Source organism: Sitophilus oryzae, unplaced genomic scaffold, assembly GCF_002938485.1.
Source record: "Sitophilus oryzae breed Bouriz unplaced genomic scaffold, Soryzae_2.0 scaffold_165_pilon_pilon, whole genome shotgun sequence".
Taxonomy (NCBI): domain Eukaryota; kingdom Metazoa; phylum Arthropoda; class Insecta; order Coleoptera; family Curculionidae; genus Sitophilus; species Sitophilus oryzae.
Genome location: NW_022146347.1, coordinates 1862780 through 1882971, shown reverse-complemented (window position 1 = coordinate 1882971; position 20192 = coordinate 1862780). Strand labels below are relative to the sequence as shown.

Sequence of the window (20192 nt, the reverse complement as noted above, 5' to 3'; positions counted from 1 at the left end):
AGTAAGAGGGTGAGGGTGCTATTAATGCACACTAATAATCACAGAATTTAATAAAAACTAAGTTTGAAAGTGGTATAATGTGCTTATCAATCAAACTCACTTTTCTGACTGCAGTCTAGGGTAATAAAGGGCCTTTATTGGTCACGTTCTCGTTCAAAATAGTTTTAAAAAAACAGGGAAGCTACAAGTTCTTTGCCTCAACTGTTTAAATGCTTCGGTATATTTTCAACACACAATTTCAAGAAATGCAATACAAAAACTCGAAAATTTAGTTCTTAAAAGAACTGTTTGCTTAAAAGTGCAATTTAAAAAAAAGACTATGAAAATAGGCAAAAAAAACGAGAATTACTCACAAAGATTCAACAACAACACGATATTATACAAAATAATGACTGACACTAGGATAATTGTCAAATAATAAAGGACAACATTGCTGAACACGGCGCAATGTGACCAACATAGCGATAATAGAATTCGGTTTGAACTAATTTTTGCAGCTTTAATCTAAATAAAATATCTGTGACAATCATTTGCTCTTAAATTCAACAACAAATTTACACATTTTTGCCAAAATTTAATTTAGTCAGGTTTATAGACTTTAGTGTCAATGTCGATATGATTGATGACGTGCATCGGAAAATGTTTTGCGATTACAATAGGTAGTTTAATCAGTGCGTAAAAATATAGTGAATTATGATTTATAATTGAAAATTTTATATTTGCACTTGCGAACGTTTTAGTAGTTTATTTTTAATAATAGCTGTTAGTTGCTACTTTGATTTCACTGTGAAAAAATGGCAGGTAGTGATTTTTTTTCCATTTCTTAGGTTTTAAGATACCCGATGTCCTGGAGCAACGTATCACCGCTAAAGAAACCTCCTTAGCCTCGATTTATCGTTTCTCCATTCCCGAGGACGAACAGCAATCCGGTGTTCTTTCTGACAGTACTATTCAAAATATGATGGACGAACATTCGGACGATGACCCGAGCGAGGAAGGATTGATCAATGATGTCGCGTCCTTCTTCAAAAGTATCTACATCGGCGACAAGAAAGTAGCCGACTGTGTGGAAGCCTTGTTAGGGGCCTACTTTCAAACCACCGGTATAAAAGGTATGTTTTTCTTTTACTATACAGTTTTTGTTGTATGTATGTACATTTTATTTCGTCCGACTTTTAACCGGTTATAACTTTTTATTTTTAGAGCGGTCTGGCCCCGAATTATGTAACTTAGAAAATGCTAAGCACTTTTAGATAGTGATGGGATATCTCGCGCGAAAATTCGCTCGAGTAATCGATTATTGAAATAACCGACATCGCTCGATTATCAATTTATCAATAACCGACATCGATTTCAATTATCAATAACCGACATCGCTCGACGGGCGAAAAACCGTATTTTTAATGCGAGCGAAATTTCGCTTGGACGATAGCTCGATTATTGAAATCGCTTGAAACTCGAGTACTCGATTATTAAAATTAATCGGGTTTTCCAGTCACTACTTTTAGACTTCAGTGCATATGACGTAAATTTTCGCTTAGCTCGCACTTAACTACCGATTTGGGTATTCTCACCGACGCGCTTAGTGTCTTTACTGATTGCGCTAAGCGATTTAAAAACAGCTACCTGAAAGGATAATTTTGCTTGTCGAACTGTCAGTAAAAATATAAAAAATTGTGATTTTGTGCGTTCTCTTGCTCTTTAGTAGAGATGAGCAGAAAATCGCAAACTGCGATTTAATCGCAGCGATTGTAAATTCGCCATCGCAACCTGTGATTCCTTTCCATAGCAAACTGCGACTTGCGATTGAAACATATATCTGCCGATTTTGGATTTTTAGGCAACCAATATTACACCAGTTGCGATTTGCAATCGCAGTGGGCACGCGAACGAAGAGCTGCGAAAGAAAATCACAGCATTGCGATTTTCGTTCGCACCGGCATTGCATCGACACGGCACTGAGAAGCCGAACGATGAGCTGCGAACGAAAATCGCAATATTGCGATTCTCGTACGTCTTCAACACGGCAGTGGACAGGCGAACGAGGAGCTGAACGAAAATCGCAGCTCATCCCAGCATTGCGATTGCGATTTTCGTTGGCACCGGCGCGGCATCGGGAGTGGGCACGCCAACGAAGAGCGGAGATTGCGATTTTCGTTCGCAACTCCCAACACATCGGCCTAGACTAGATCGCAAAATCACATTCGCAATCAGGGCCCCGTAATTTTTATGAAGCGTTGGAAAATAGTCTTATATATGTTTATATACCGCATAATATATATAATTTATTAGTTTTAAATTTTGATAATAGTTTTAGATTTATAATATAATTATGGATTGAGAAGGTTAAAAATTCTTGTTTTCGGTTATGACTAATTATAGTTACAGTTGCTCCCAGGTAATGATTCAGGTAAAATGATTCATAAGGACAGTTTTGGATTCAAATTATAAAAAATTATCTATTTTTATCCTTTATTTACTAGAAGATATAGAGCACGGAAAAGAAACAGCCCTTTTTATTTATTATATTTTGTTATATATTATATTATTATAAACATTTTTATAACAATCCATAATATAATATAATTTTCTGAATATACTAACAGTTGTGGATCGGCTGCTATGTTAATTTAAATACATCCTTTACAATCAGTTTTTTCATTTTAGAGAAATTTTAAATATAATAAAATGTGATATTGTCCTTTTATTTATCTAAAAGTTCGAAAGTTTGCACTTGCACTGGACGGGCCGTATCAAAGCCGTCGGCGTCGGCTTCTTTGAGTTACATATAAAAAGAAAATGTTTTTAAAAGAAAACAAGATAAAATAAACAGTTTTTTCTAGTTATCTGAATTAAGGTTGGCGGCAACCTTTTTATAATAAATTTTTCGTTAGTATACCTACTGTCTAAAAGCACATTCGAATATTTTGAACATTTTATGTATTTTATTTCCCTTTTAAATTTATTCGGTCTGTTCTAATCAAAAATGTTTAAAAAAAGGAAACTAAGTTATTTGTGGATTTTTTTTTGGTAGGTAACACAGGCCGACATGATTTTTGTAACACGAGTCAGTTGCAGAATTTCTTCATAAAAATATGCTTCTAATAACAGAAAAAATACTCCTGAAGCTCCTACACGTACCACTTTTCAGTTGCCTAATTACGCCTCTTTTTTGCAGGTAGTCAATTTTATAGATGTCAGGTATTAAGTCTAGGTAGATTCGTTTACATACAGGTAAATTTTATGATGGGATGATTGAAAGGGCGTTTGTGCACTATAATATATTGTGAAAAACATAAGAGAGTTCAGTTTTCAGTTGATTTTCGACGTGAGTTGTTCTATGCGTGTAGATAAATAGTACGAAAATGTCAAGTCAAACGCGCCGCAGTTGTAAAGTGTCTCCTGATCGATTTTGTTACATTTGTGGAGAATTTATGGTGCAATCACAAGCCAGACCATTTTCTGAAAATGTGAAGAAAGCCTACTTCAAGTATTTTGGAGTTTTGGTTGGAGATCAAGACAAGCAGTGGGCTCCTCATGTGTGCTGCGTTACTTGTAGCGTGTCGCTTGTGCAGTGGATGAAAGGGAAGAGGAAAAAATGCCATTTGCGGTTCCAATGGTATGGCGAGAACCAACTAACCATTTTGACGATTGCTATTTTTGCCTGACGAAAACTGAAGGTTTTTCCAAAAACAAAAGCACAAGATCGAGTATCCCAATTTGCCGTCTGCCATACGACCTGTTCTTCATGGTGCAGATCTCCCAGTGCCGATCGCGCCCTTAGACTGGCAAGGTATTGTTTTGGAAGATAAGGAAGATATTGAATCAAACAGCTCTGGAGACCAGTGTACTGATCCTACCTTTACCCCAGAGGGCGGTTCCGACAAGCCACATTTGATTGTTCAAAGCGAGTTGAATGACTTAGTGCGTGACTTGGGGTTATCAAAGCAGCAGTCAGAACTTCTTGGATCCCGGCTTAAGGAATGGAATCTGTTAGCCAATGAAACAAAAATCACCACTTTTAGAAAAAGAAATGCTCCGTTCTCTGCATTCTACAGTATGGAGGATTCGTTGTGTGCATGTACTGATATCGATGGCTTAATGCAGGAACTTTCTATAGAACATTCTCCCTGTGAGTGGCGCTTATTCATAGATTCGTCGAAATATAGCCTAAAAGCTGTGTTATTGCATAACGGAAATTTAAAACCCTCTATACCAGTTGCCCATTCAGTGACAATGAAGGAAACTTATGAAAATATGCGCATGCTTTTAGATAGAATCAACTACAACAGGTATAAATGGCAGATATGTGGGGACTTGAAAGTTATAGGAATTTTAGTGGGACTTCAGGGAGGATTTACAAAATATTGCTGTTTTCTTTGTTTGTGGGACAGTCGTGCAGTAAATCATCATTATGTACAGAAAATTTGGCCAGAAAGAAGTGAATTTCAACCGGGTTCCCAAAATGTCAAGTATATCCCTCTTGTAGACCCCAAAGACGTCCTCCTGCCTCCTCTTCATATCAAACTTGGCCTCATGAAAACTTCGTGAAAGCTATGAATAAAGAAGGTGATGGATTTAAATACCTAAGGCAAGTCTTTCCCCAGTTGAGTGATGCCAAATTGAAAGAGGGTATTTTTATTGGACCACAAATCAGGAAATTGTTGGACGACACAAATTTCACAGACACGCTTACCAGGCAGGAACTCAGAGCATGGACCTCATTTGTTAGTGTAGTGAGGGATTTTGGGAAACAATAAGAATGCGAACTACGAACAATTGGTTAATGAGCTTTTAGATGCTTATAAATCGCTTGGTGCCCGAATGTCTTTAAAAATTCACTTTCTCCATTCTCATTTGTCATTTTTCCCTGAAAATATGGGTGCTGTCAGTGATGAGCAAGGTGAGAGATTCCATCAAGACATAAGGACAATGGAAATTCGTTATCAAGGACGATGGGATCCAGCCATGATGGGTGATTACTGTTGGTTTTGAAGAGAGAAGACGCGGTCCCTCATAAAAAGGAAAAAGTAAAAGTTTTTGTTTATGTTTTGATCTCGTTTCGATTGTTTTTGTACTTTTTAGGTATAAGTAATGTTTGAGGAGTGTAAACTATAAAATATAATCGGTATATAGGCTTAAGAAGTTCTTAAATCATGTTTTGAATAGCTATCTTAATATATTGAATATTGTAATATTGAATGATGTTTTATTAATGTAACAAAAAAACCTTACGTGTTACGACTTTTTTTTTGCCACTTTCGTGATTAGATAGGTTCATTCTACCACAATATCCTATTGAGCTTTGTGTTACATCGAAAAAATTTTTTTTTGTCGGCCTGTGAATTGATGAAAATTTTAAGTGCAATATGTGTGCAGCAAAAATATCATAAAAAACACGCACTACAAATTTTAAAAGGCACATGGCATCGAAACACCCAACAGTTTCTTTGTAAGTTTTTATTAAAAAAAAATTATTCCGTTATTTATTCTGTTTTTTATTAGAAATTTTGGGATTGAGCTTCCCAGATTACAGCGTACCAATTTTTGCTCATCTCTACTATTTAGTGAAAACTACTTCTACAAATGTATTAATAAGTAATTGATCGTTTACGACTTGGCAGCTATAAATATTGTTCAAAACATCGAAAATGCTGAGAAGCAGAGGCGTATTAACACTTGAAACCGCCCAAAGCCCTGGGATATTTTGGCGCCCCTATTTTTACTCCATCTATTTTTTTCATTATTCAAATGACCCAAATATGAAAAAGCAAAAGTGCAAAACATTTTATTCTCAAACAACAAAAAACATTTTATTTCTCAACGACAAGAAATGATCGAGTTTAGATAAACATAAATATAAAAAAATAAACGTTTAAAATCTAAAAAACATGTTTTTTCTTACCCTTAGTATTAAAAAACAAAATAACCTTATGAAAAAAAAAATTTTCTGGATTTATTTTCTGCAAAGACTTGTATTATTTCGGTTGCGTGCAAGTTTTTAAGTAAATCTGATTCTGTGGACATTAAGGCTAAGTCACTAAGTTTAGAATGATCTAACTTGGATCTCAAATAATTCTTAACCCCTCTTAAAAGTCCAAAACGAACTCTCTCCTGAACAGTTGGTTACTGCCTTGGATATAAACAGCCTTAATGCTATTTCTAAGTTTGGAAATATTCCAGCTAGATTTTCTTACTTAAGTGATTTTAGTAAGATTCTTGGGTCCAGCGGAAAATTCGGAATATATTTAACTTGGAGAATTTCGTTTTCAATAGCTATATCCAGATCATTTTTATAGTTATTGGTCAATTTCAAGCAACCTTGCTTAAGATCTTCATCACTTAAGCAGGCTAGATTGGTAAGAAAACCAAACTCTTTCTCTACTTCTTGGTACGCATCTTTCTTTTTTATGAGTTCATTTATTAATTTATCTATTAAGGGAAAAAATACAGTTATTCGAAATTTCGTTTTTCCGTCTGTAAAATCTGTGTCACATAGACGTTTTTTTCTATCTTCGGTTGAAACTGCTTCTTAGTTTCATTTCATATCTTTTTCGGTAATCGGTTAATGAGGTGCACTTTGTCTTTTGACTGGGAAATGTGGCGCCCTTTCAGATTTGGCGCTACATGCCTTGGCTTGGTCGGCTTGTACTATAATCCGCCTCTGCTGAGAAGCGTCTTCAACATTTCCCTCGTATAATAAGAATAATGACACATCCATAAAAAATAGATTGATATAACTCAACAATGGGTTATGAAATTCACGTAACATTGACATTTTTCATTGTTACATCCATCACTTATCAACTTTTGACTATTAGATACCTGAGAAATTGCGATGCTGGCAATATGTGCTCAACGCGTATCCAGAAAACGATTCGCCAAAATCGACTGCTTGGCCATAGATAAACAAATAAAAAGAGACTGACAAATCTCATGGTAAAGAGTGGGACCGCGTTCCCGTAGCGCAACTCAGAATAACAATTTTGAAACCAATTAGCAGGACCATGGCAGGACGTACGTCTTTATTGCTATCTTTCTTTATTATGTGTGCTTTATATGAAAAAGAAAGAGATAGGTATAAAACGTATCGTAAGACATTATCGCACATTCTGGCTGGTGGAAAATTTAAATTAGCCTTTATTAGTAATATTCTTTCATTCTGAAACTGAAAATTTTCACTTAAACTGATTTATTCCCTATGCCACGTAAAGGGAACGTGGTGTAGGGAATAAATCAGTTTAAGTGAAAATTTGCAGTTTCTTTCAGCAGAAAGAGTACTACTATTATAAGGGAAATTATAAAAAAAAAGCAAAAATTGTACTGTTTTATAAACATATTTATTTATACATAAAAATAAATAAACTTTTTATAATATAATAACAAAAAATAACAGTGTTTATTCCACCCACCTACCAATTTTAAATTCAGAAGAACTGACTGTTGCAGAAAACGATCGGCCAATTTTTTTAAAGGGCATTAAAAATCTAATTTTCGAAAAAACTGCCTAATTGCAATAACAAAGTGAATATCCAAGCAAAGAAGACTTTACGAGAATCATGATCCTGAACCATTTTCAAGACCAGTTTTAATCCTAAAACAAAAGTAAAATAGGTATATTAATAAAGTTTCTGGTTACTATAAACCAGCTATAAAACTACCCAAAAAATGAAAAAAATTAATTGTATTAATTTGTTATGTTAAGAGAGGTTCGAAATATTTTTGACACTACTACTTCTACTTTTTTCTTAATAAGATGATAAATAAAACTACTTACTTTTATTTTACCGGGTGTCTTTAACATATCTATCAGAGAAAGGGGGCACCAATACATATAATAAATAGATGATACTGGCTCCTGCAGCAAATAAAATAACATAGTATAACCGAAAATTATAAGTAACAAAATATAATATGAAACAAAGGAATTTGTTCCCTATCCATATTCATAAGTCAATAAAATGGAGAGTTTAGAAAAAAAGGTAAATCACCAAAAGAAAAATTAACAAACATGACGAATTGTCATGATGTTGTCATCTTGGTTGTCATGATGACGAAAACAAAAGGCGATTGTTCTAATTTCTATTTAGAAATTACGTTTTATATGATTGCTTCTTTCTCTCTTGTTATATTAGAATGAGATAGTGCGCCCAATAGACGCAATGCGCAGATCAACATAAATAGAACGAAATTTTGCGTTCTGAGTTGCGCTACGGGAACGTTGTCCCTCTCTTTGCCATTTAATTTGCCAGTCTCTTTTTATTTGTTTGTCTATGTGCTTGGCGTTCCGCTCATCGAATACTTTCGCTTACCGCTTTGAAAGCATAACGTTTTCATATCTTTATTTATTACATTTTTTAACTTTGACATGAAAACGCTACGCTTTGTGCGTTCTCTAAAGACGGGTTATACAATAAATTCCTCAATAAGTAATGGCTAATTTTATGACTTGGCAGCTATAAATATTGTTTAAAACATCGAAAATGCTGAGGAGCGTCAACATTTTCGTTGTATAATAAGAATAATGACCATAAAGATTTATTTTTTGTTGGCTTCTTTGGCCCTCTTTTGTAAATTTATGGTTAACTAATTCTTGATATTTGGTCTACTTTAAATAATACAATTCAAATAGAATTATAACTTAATTTTTAATAGTTTTTCAGCGTTTTGATCACATTTTTTCAAGGAACTACAATGTAACAATAATAATTTTAAATTATGTTTCTTTACAATATATATTTCGTCATTTACACACATATGTCCAAACATTTAATCACATTAATTGACATTAGAAAATTGATACGCACACACATTTTTAAAAATTACAAATAAAATTTCGGTAAGGTTTATTTCGCCTGTCAATATTCTGACTATACATACTAAACCTTAAACTTATCAATCACACCAAAAAAACTATGTAGAGATTAATATTTTTTTGGTGATGGACAAACTGCATTATTTTAACAAGGATAGATAGATCTTATTTAAATATATCTACGTTCAATGGTAAGTTCATTTTTATCGTCCACTCTACCCTCGTATGTAAATAATAGTATCTATCAATCACATCGACTCGTCGACCGCCAAACTACCTGTTCGTTAACATACTACCGTATGATCGAAAAAAAAAACGGCGTCCAGTTGGCTGGGAAGTGACGATCAATGACATTTTCCTTATAAATTTACATATAAAATGACAGCGATCTTCATTTCATAGCCATCACTGACGCCGTTTTTATTCGATCATACGGTATTATTACGTAGGAAGTAGAGTTCGATACGCTGCCGCTTCGAGATTGAGAGGACCCGTGTGGGCACAATCTAAGCGCGGGGCTTGTTCGGATTATAGAAGCTGACCATTTATTTTCATCTCCGAAGTCAAATTTCACTTAAAGCAAAGAATTAAACAATATTATTGTTAATAGCACTTATTTATTGTAAAAATATTAACCTAGAAAACTTTTTAGGTGGAATTAGATTTATGGAGTGGATGAATATTATACCTCCATCTGAAAATCTTCTAAATCTCATCAGTCGCCCAATTCCTAATCCAGTTCTCAACGATAAAGTCACTCTGAAGGACATAAACAGACACATTCCCAGATGGCAAGATATCGAGGATACTATAGGATACCATTTCAAAAATCCAGCTTTCTTGCTGCAAGCTCTCACCCATGCCTCCTACTCTCCGAATCGGTGTACCATGTCCTACGAGAGATTAGAGTTCTTGGGCGACGCCATACTGGATTTCCTGATAACGTGTTATATATTCGAAACGGGGAATAATTTGGACCCTGGCGACTTGACGGATCTGAGGTCGGCGCTGGTGAACAACAACACGTTCGCGAGTTTGGCAGTCAGGTGCAACCTGCACAAACACTTCTTGTGTATTAATAACCAGCTGCAGGTGCTCATCGATCGCTTCGCTCAATATATTGAGTCGAAAAAATTCGAGATCGATGATGAGGTGTTAATCTTATTGGAGGAGAAAGATGTCGAGAAAAACATAGGGTTGAAGTTGGCAGAATATATCGATGTGCCTAAGGTAAGAAAGGAATATAGGAAAGTGATACGAAGGTATCGGGTTTCTTTTTTTATTTCAAATTTTCACTCCAATCTTTTTTTATAGGCATTATAAAAAATATATACTAAGGGCTGCCAAAGGTTAGTTTTGGGTCGAGATCTCCGTATGCAAGAAGAGTACAATGCGTTTATAATGTACTTAACACAGAGAGAACAGTAAAAACGTTGCCAAACGTATGAAATAAACCGGGAAACTGTGCACATTGCTAAGAGACATGGAAGGGGATATAGCAGATTCGTCGCGGTCGCGCGACTTTTTTGCACTTTTGGTAAAAAAAAGTGGAATTGAGTTGGTGTTCGACAGTGGTTGCGCTATTAGAACCCTGAATTTAAAAATCGATATCTCGAAATCCATTAGAAACAATTGGTTGTAGTTTTTTTCAAAAACTTTCTTAATATTTTTGCTATATTTTCTTCGCACACAGCATGTGAAAATTTTTATAAATAAAAAAGTTACACGATTGCTGAAAATTGCTATGCACTAAAAATAAATGGATGTTTTTTTTAAATTTTTGAATGGAAAAAAGTTTCAATATCTAAAGTGGTTTATGACTTATCGCGTGTTATGTTATAAAAAGTTGAGTTTTTAAATTATCACGATTACTGACGTTTTTTCGTTATAAAAAAATGGACACCAATAGAGGGAGATGGCCGATTCTGCGCCAGGAGCAAGGAGCCGAAAGTGACGCCAGGCGTAAATCAGCTAAGAACATGTAAAATAGGCTAATAAACAAGAATAAACAGGTTTAAACAGGAAACAGTGGCGGATACAGAGGGGGGCCCATGGGGCCCGGGCCCCCCTTAAAATATGTAAATTGTGTTAAATATTATTCTTTTTTGTTAAAAATAGCGCCCTAAAAAGCATATTTTACATTACTTTTTATTTTTTATTAAATCTATTGATACACGCTGCTCATTTACGCCGGTTCGAGGGCAGATGTGACCGGATATCTCGTGAGTAAGAGTCAAATTAGACACTCGCCAAGTCGGTAGGCAATTGACAATGATATGGCCGAGAACCGCGATTCGGATTTTGCGTAAACAAAGTAGGCCCCGTCCAGACCTTGGCAGTATAAATGCGTGGCCCCACATGAGGCGTACGACCTAGCGCAGCGTAGAGCGGAGAGCACCGCGAAGCGTTTAAATACATTGAAGTAAATGGAAGTGGCCCCACATACAGGCGCGGATTGGCGCGTATTTTTCTATTGTCCTATGGGCCACGGCCTAAAGGAGATTAACTTAAAATACTTACCCCCGGTGTTTTCAGGTATATTTAGCGCGTTATAATCCGCCAGATATATTTTATTTGATGGATAGCAGAAAAAAGTGTATCTTCACCTATAGATACCAATATCTATTAGATAAAATAACCTTATCCGTCAGATATCCTATTTGGGACCTGAACTGCCAAATATCGCTTTATTTGTCAGATAAAAAGTTGACACATGAGGAGATTTTGATTTAATTTAATAAAATTGCTTAACATAACCTAAGACATTGTTACTATTGTAGATTTCGTTTATTTCAATAAATTCGATTTTAGATTATTTCGAAAAGACTTACCTATTCTGAGTATGTAGACTATAACCATTTTAGAACCTATGAGGTATAAACACTAATAAACACATTGAAATGGTGCAAAAAACTATTGTTGCTGGTGCCGGACTTTATAAGGAGTGTTACAAAATAAAAGGAGCGTCTGTTAGAGCATCAGAACGAAGAGAATACATTAAGACAGAATAATAGTGATAAAATATGTACAGTTACCGAGTAAAAATATAACTCAACGGTAATTTATACAAAATAAATTATTTTACTTAAATCCCTTCAATTAAAAACCATTACGTACTTAATAAAGCTCTAAAATCAAACTATTTATTTCATTTTTAATTCTCATATCTTAATTCATTAATATTACAACAGGAACCTTAGAAAACCTGTTATTCAATTCACATTTGCTTTTGTTTCTTTTGTGTTACAATTTTAATTTAATTTCTTGCACTATGTACCTTATACTTTATACATCTCTTCTTCATGCTGTTTTTTAAGCAACTCTCTAGCTAAACCTTTTTAAAACACCTCCTTTGAATACCAGTTAGTTCAACTTTTTTACTGTTAAAAGGTGTATTATATCAACTTTGTTTACACAATATTTTTCCTTTATTTTTTCCTGGTTTTTTTGAAGTTCCATCACTTTGAGTTCTTAAAAATAAAAGTAATATGACAAAATTGTTTTATATTTATTTTTTTTATTAAAAAATTTGTACATATGTGTTAATGTAACAATTATTATAGGCGCTCTTAATTTATTATTAATCAAGACAAAAGTATCTAAAATCTCATCTACATATATAAAATGCTAATGTTTATCTGAAGTAACGACTTGCTCTAGAAAGTTGCTTTTTACTAAAATATAGCTAATTGGCTCTTCTAAAAACTCGTCGTCGGATTTTTTGTTTTTCATTTAATTAAAAATAATAATAAGTATTTTTTTCCTGATGTCGCTGTCGTGGCGGATGCTCCAGGCTTCAACTAGTACACCAATAAATGAGGAGATAAAACCGCAGTACTGGTCTTTGGGGTTATATACTTATTCTCAATCTTGCTTTTCTAAAGAAAAATAATATAAGTACATTTATCTATTTTATAAAATAAAAACTCACCTTAATTACTATCATCGATGCTATCCTACCTATTTCTTTATTATGAGAAGCCCTACAACAATACATATTTGTTATTACTAACAGCCTTATGCTATTTTTTACCAGATTGTGGTTTTAGGATTTATCTATAAATCTCAATCTGCTTGCACTTCACCAGTTTCTTCCATATTTTCTATTATCAATGTATTGTACTAAAATGTTAATATAATAAATATAACAGTAATATCATATAATTAAATTATAAATTAAGTACTTACACATACTTTTTTTTCTTGTTTTAATTTCTTATAAATCGCATTCCATCAACAGATCTATTTCACAACTACTGTTGAGACTGATTCCCTTTTTCCATAAAGGTAAAATTAATTAACGTATACCATAATAGAACTGGTCAGAGTTGAACACAAAATATATTTTAGTTGAATTTTATTGTTTTTATTTTCATTTTGACGATCTTTTGACAACTGAACAATAACCTCACTTTTTAATCTAACGATTTGAAATTCCGAGTTTTTGTCTCTGTCTGTTGTATAGACTTTTCATATATAACCACACATCTCAATTTGAGATATCTTATATTGGCAACACTTTCTCTACGGAGTGTCTAACGGTCCGTAGGCGGCCCGTCCTCCAAATTGTTATCTTTTAGATTATTTTGTATGAAAATACCCAAATGTTATATCCTATAGATAGCAGGCTCTATATTGTTTATCCTTTGGGTAGTTATTTGTTAGATAAAAGCTATTTATCTATAACTGAAAACACCGAGCCTTAACATACTTTTGTATATCTAGGAAAATATATTACCTGATATTACCTTTTATATACAGGGTCTCTCAGATTTTAATCGGGAAAATTTAATAGACGATAGAACTTGCAAAAATAAAACAAAAAATTCATATCAACTTGTAAGATTTAAAGCTTCCTTTTCGAGATACAGGGTTACTTAAAAAAGAAAAAAAAATAAGATATTTGAAAAATTATTTAATCGATTTTGATATAACTTGACCCGTTTATAATACTTACTATGGGACTTAATTTGATGTAAATAGATTTAAGTTTAATGGCCAGGGGCGGCGGTGGGGCATCACTGTTAATTTATTTTAAAGGAAAAATAGGCGCGCCACTGCTTTTTTAGAAGTTTAATATTATTTTTGGATTTAGTAATTAAAAATATTATTTTTTTGTCTTCTGACTTTTTTGTCTATCTTGCTTATTTCTTGCGAAAAAATTTAAATTCTGATTGGTAATTAATATTATAATTGGTATTCTAATGGTACCATGTATCTCGAAAAGGAAGCTTTAAATCTTACAAGTTGATATGAACTCTTTGTTTTATTTTTGCAAGTTCTATCGTCTATTAAATTTTCCCGATTAAAATCTGAGACACCCTGTATATTTAAAATATATTTTGTAACAATTTCCTCTTTTAAACAAGAATGGAGTGAAAATACTAAATTAGAAACCTGATACCTATAGAGCCGTTTTCGAAACTTTGATTAATATATACTGGGTGGTCCAAATCGTAATAAGGAAACTTCGGCAGCATATTCTGCAGATAAAAATAAGTAAAAAAGTTCGTATAAGTTTATGTCCTAAAATGCTTCGTTTCGGAGATACAGGGTGTAGAAGTTTAACTTTAATTTAGATTTTTCCAAATAATTTCTGAACTAACCGATATTTGGATGAAAACTGGTTTCTGGATGATTTTTGACATGAGAAATATGATTTCGATGCTAATATATTTCCTTCTAGTAGAGGGCGCCGCCTACATGTTTCTTAAATCTTTTGAAGAGTTATAACTTTTTGTTCCTACCTGTATTACCCTACCGAGTAAAAAATACGTTTTTTTAAGTAGAAAATGTCTCTTGATAAAAATCGCTACGCGTAATGGTTCTCAAGATATTGGGAATCGATATAATCAATGCATTTCATCAAAAATTAAACATGTTGACTAATAAATAGTTGTTAGCCCGAAATAATATATTTCGAAATGTTTTTGTACCAAAGGTTCAATAGAAACTCTTTTATCATATTTTTTTTTGAAAATTTTATGAACTACCTAATAAAAAAAATAAAAAGTTTCCAAATTTATAATTTCAGTCAAATAACTACATAGTCAACATATTCATTTATTATCAAAATAGCATGTATTGATAATTTCCATTCGAAATATCCTGAGAACGGTTGCTGGTAGCGATTTTTACCAAGAGACCTTGTTTACGTAAAAAACAGCGGAAATTTATATAAAGTTATTATTCTTCAAAACAGTAAATAAAGATGTAGCCCCCTACAAAAATAAGAGTCATACTGACATCGAAATAAAATTTATCATACCAAAAAGAACCCAGAAACCAATTTTCATCCAATAATCGATGTTCAGAAATTATTTGGAAAAAATCAAAATAAAACTGAAACATCTACACCCTGTATCTCCGAAATGAAGCATTTCAGGACATACATTTACACGAAGTTTTTTACTTATTTTTGTCTGCAAAATATGCTGCAAAAGTTTCACGAATACAATTCAAACCACCCGGTATAACAAACGTTTCTTAATATCGTATAGTTCCCCCCCCAATAATTATGTTGGATTTCAGAAAAAGTTGAGAAACTTTATAGTTATTCTATTGGCACTTAGAATGCATTTTTATCAAGGGTCGCTCTTTTATATTATTACTTACACCTATTTTTAGGCATTGGGAGACATATTCGAAGCTTTAGCGGGAGCTGTTTATTTAGATTCAAATAAAGATTTAAAGACTGTATGGAAAGTCTTCCACAGGATCATGTGGAAGGAAATTGAAGCTTTTAGTGCAAAGGTACCTAAAAATCTTGTCAGAAGATTATATGAATGGACGCCAGATCCTCATCCTAATTTCGGGTGAGTTTATAATTTATAATTACTTTATCAGGTAGGTATAGTCTGTCCAGTCTGTTCTGCTAGCGTTAAGTGTCATTAAACTAGAAACTTTACTTAGTAACTTGGCAAGCAAGGTAGTAGAGCGTCATCAGGATTTATAGATCCTTGTTTGTGCAATATTATTTGGAATATATAAACAAGACTGTCATTATCTGTCATTCTCCTGAAGGTAAGTTTATATGCATCCGTAATGCGTCGTCCGCTTGTCGTCCGTCGTTCCGTTAGTCCAATCATATTGAATACCTAACAATCATATTCAAGTATGAGCTATCATTTTTGAAATAAACCAATAAAATTACATAAAATCAACGACGGACGACGCATTACGGATGCATGTTAACCCACACTTATTTAGCTTGTGTTTCTTGTCGGTAGTTACGGTTGTCGAAATCTACTTAATAATAATAACATAACCTAATAGAATGTGGAATGTTTAGGAGGGGAGTTAATCACCGCGACCTTACAGATCTATTGTGTGTTTGTAACTTAATAACTTAACTGATATTAAAATACTTGTAAGTTCTTGTAAAATGGGATACGGGGGCAATTCTAAAATACATTGAATAAAAAGATTAAGGAATTGGTCGATTTAGACAGATCGAATATGTCGACTTTCCTTAACCTATAAACCAAATTGCAGCTTTCAATTTTGCCGAATTTATGATTTAACCAAGGCTTATTCAATATCATGTTTTAATTTTTATTTTTAAAACTATTAGATGAGATCAAAATAGTTTCGAAAAATTTAATAATATACCGGGTATTCCATTTAAAATAACGAAGTTAGGAAATGAAGAATGAAGGGAAAACACTGTAACGCTGAAAATTAGACAGATGAAGTAGGCAAAAATTGTATCACAGTTCTCCATAAACGTCTAACCTACCATGGCCGTGAACCACACTGTATAATACAATGTACTGATTTTTTTTAACGTTCTGGTTTAATAATACTTGTCCGCCTAGAGTATATGATTTCAACAGATGACATCCAAAAATTACGTAATAACAATCTACTTTTGTAACTATCATAAATATCCAAAAAATACGTTATTTGGCTGAAATTTAAAAATACATTATTTTAAAAAATGTTTTTTTGTAATTCAATAGTGTACCAATAATTTTCAGACCAGGTAAAATATTTTTTTTACTTTTTTTGCTAGTAAAAGCTGTTTACTGAATTAATTGTTCGGGCTTTTGTTATCAATTTATTAGAATTAATAATATTCTCTAGTATTCTAAAAAAGTAATAATTATTACTTTTTAAAGGAAAATATTTTTTTTTAAATAAGAAGTGGAATGATATAGTTATTTATTAAAATACTTTTGAATATGTTGTTTTTTTTTGGTAATTATTGGAAAGACTGAAAATTGTCCGATTTTCACAGAAATTTGTATATACCCTATTTTGAGGTTGCAGATAACCAATCTAAACTTTTTTGTCGGTCTTTTACCGTTTTCAGAAAAATCCAAAAAGTAACAAAATGTAATTTTTCAAAATTTCTCATATTTGTAAAGTTTTACCGCACATATTTTGTTAGGTATTCAATAAACATTCAGGTTTTTGTTACTTTCTGTTACTTTTTTAGCCAATTCTATGCGTATTAAAGGAAAATTTGCTAAAACAAATTTGTAAACAATTTGAAAAGGTTAGGTCACATGTTATTGTCATTTAAAACCGTTTGCCATATCTAAATTTAGCGGGTACCCAGATTATCAGATTAATAGAGAGGGAAATTATTTTCCACACTTTCCAAACAAAAAAATAAATAAAAAGAAACAAAACAAACCAATTTTTTACCCACAACTAGCCTTTTGTATAATAGAATATAGAATATAAAGTCCTAGTTCCAGCCCCTAACGGGTTCACAAATGAGTATGCGATTGCTTTGGTTTCAGTCTTTTTTTTGCGATTCACTGGTTGTATTAACTTTAAGGTTTGTTATAGCGTTACACAGCGTTTAAAAATCTCTAATCAATCGAAAAAGTACAAGACATAGCAACGTTGTAAATTTTTAGATTTCTAGAATAATTATATTTGTTTCATTGCATAGGAGAGAGAAAGATGGATACGAGAGAGAAAGACGCCTATATGAAATGTCAAAATTCCATCTTGTCTCAATATTCTTTAATTTCACCAAAAAATCCTATATGGGTATTTCTCCACTGCACTGCAAGAAAATCTACAAAATAAAATAGTTATTTTTTGTAAACACTTCTGCGTTAAACCTAAACGGACACTGCTTGTCAGAAGTTATGTTTACAGTTATACAAATTTGCCTAACAAAGAAAAAAATGCTTAACGTTTCGGAAAGTTTATCTCTTTCCGTCATGCGTCGTCGGAAGCAAAAAAAAATATAAAGAATAAAGAAAAAAACTATTTAAAATATTTAAACTCGACTATTCGAGAACACTTTAGTTTTTTTAAAACAGATGCGTCTACAAGAAACCGTTGACGTTCTGTTAAAATGACATTATATCAAGTTAAACTTCAAAATTAACAATTACTACCTGATAACAATTATTTAATAAGGTAAAACCAAAAAGCCCCAAAGTTTCTATATAAACTTTTTTGTATGGCAATTGCTTCTTTGATTTTAAAGAACATAACATAAATAAACATAACATACGTAAAATTTAAAATTAATCATACAGAAAGTTTGGGGCTTTTTCGTTTTACCTTATTAAGTAATTGTTATCAGGTAGTAATTGTTAATTTTAACACAATACATTTTAACAGAGAACGTCAACGGTTTCTAGGTAGGCTATCTATTTAAAAAATAAAGAATGTTCTCGAAATAGATTAATTTAAATATTTTAAATAACTTTTTTTATTCTTAATATTTTCACTTCCGACGACGGAAAGACATAAACTTTCGAAACGTTAAGCGTTTTTCTTTGTTATGCAAATTTGTATAACTAAACATAACTTCTGACTAAGTTCCGTTTGGGTTCTTTACTGCAAAGTGTTTAAAAAAATAACCTATTTTGTAATTTTTCGGTTACAGTCTCAAACCACCATATCGGATGTTTTGGAGAGATGAATCCGCCACATAGGTATAGACATTTTTTACAATTGAATGACACCCTCGACGTTTCGAACCGATACTTCTAAATGGATGAAATAATCAGGATTTTTCTTAATTATGGGTCGATTAGAACCAATCTCGGCACACGGATAGAGGTACCTGAATAGAGGCCTCAGGCGGACAGGCGGACAGACAGAATATGCGCACATAGTGCAGATATTTGAAGTGAAACTACTAACGTTTTTTTTTTGTTAAGACAAGTGTTTTCAGTAAAATTTTGGATATTTTTCTATCCCCAGTCAAGTGTGGCTTTTAGATAAACTATAATATAACGAAATTATTACTTTATACGGCTTAAATTAAGAAAAATTCAATGTTTAAACAAATTTTCATTTTTCTGAAAAACAGTAAGAGACCGCCAAAAAAAACTCAGATTCGTAACTATATAACCTCAAAATGGAGTGTATACAAATTATTTTTGTGAAAATCGGACGATTTCCAGTTTTTCCAATAATTACGTTCTTTTTTGAGGAATAATATTGTTTTTTTTATTTTAATTTAATAGAAAATCTGTCGATCTGGGAAAGAACAAAGTTATGGTACCTCTACAGTTTATGTTGAATGGAAGAAAGCAACAAGTGTATGGTTTTGGATCGAATAAAGTTGTGGCCAAGAAGGCCGCCGCTAAGTTGGCTTTGCGCCAGCTAACCAACTAATCGACCTCTCACACTTATTATTTACCTATATGTTTAGTACTAGCGGATCAGGCCAACTTCATACCGCATAAAGCTCAATGCGTACTTGAATCGGCTCAGCTCAACGCGTACTTGAATACAGCACATCACAGCTCCGCTAGTGGTGTCGTTCTAACGGGTGTAGTTTAAAATTCGAGAAAAATAATTTTTTCGTCTGGTTTGGTCTGTGTGACTGGAAGCGTTTTTTTCTTGAAGTGTTAATTTTGACAGTTTTATGCCAATTAAGTAATTATTATTATAAGTATTAGTATTATTTAATAAGTGACGATTGGAGATTGACCTCGCCAAAATTATTATCGGTTGTCATTTCCCAGCTGTCTTTGACGCCATTTCCTTTTCGATCATACGGTATACCATACTATGCGATGAAAGAAACGGCGTTATAGATGGCTGGGGAATGACAATCGATGATAATTTTAACCAGGTCAAGTCCTAGACGTCATTACTTGTTCCGTACTCTTCTTTATTATTTATTGAAGCTTACTGCCAGTTGGCCTTAAGAAGGTTGCAATTTATTTTTATTATGATTATTGTTAGTTCCCAGTAGTTAATATGCAGAAAAAAATCGTGGGTGTTTGGGAAAGCTTGAAAGGAAACAATGTTTTGCGACGTTTCGCGACTTTATTGTCACTTCTTCAGGCACTATAGGAGAAGCAGTTTTTTTTAAATATCAAAATAAAATCAACTGACCACTTACCCAAAACATATATTAATCCACATTATGCCTACAAACATTCATGGC

General features: G+C 32.9%; 1 protein-coding gene across 4 annotated transcripts in view; it reads left to right on the top strand.

Annotated features, from left to right (window-relative positions):
* The window catches only part of LOC115880804 (endoribonuclease Dicer), a 135004-nt gene extending 115107 nt beyond the window's left edge, over nt 1–19897 (top strand). For all 4 annotated transcript variants that reach the window (XM_030898095.1, XM_030898094.1, XM_030898092.1 and 1 more), the window contains 4 exons: nt 828–1112; nt 9468–10045; nt 15443–15630; nt 19261–19897. In XM_030898095.1, coding sequence (XP_030753955.1) covers nt 828–1112; nt 9468–10045; nt 15443–15630; nt 19261–19411 — 1202 coding nt within the window. In that variant the 3' untranslated portion in view covers nt 19412–19897. The remainder of the gene's footprint in view (nt 1–827; nt 1113–9467; nt 10046–15442; nt 15631–19260) is intronic.
* Nucleotides 19898–20192: the final 295 nt, after the last annotated feature.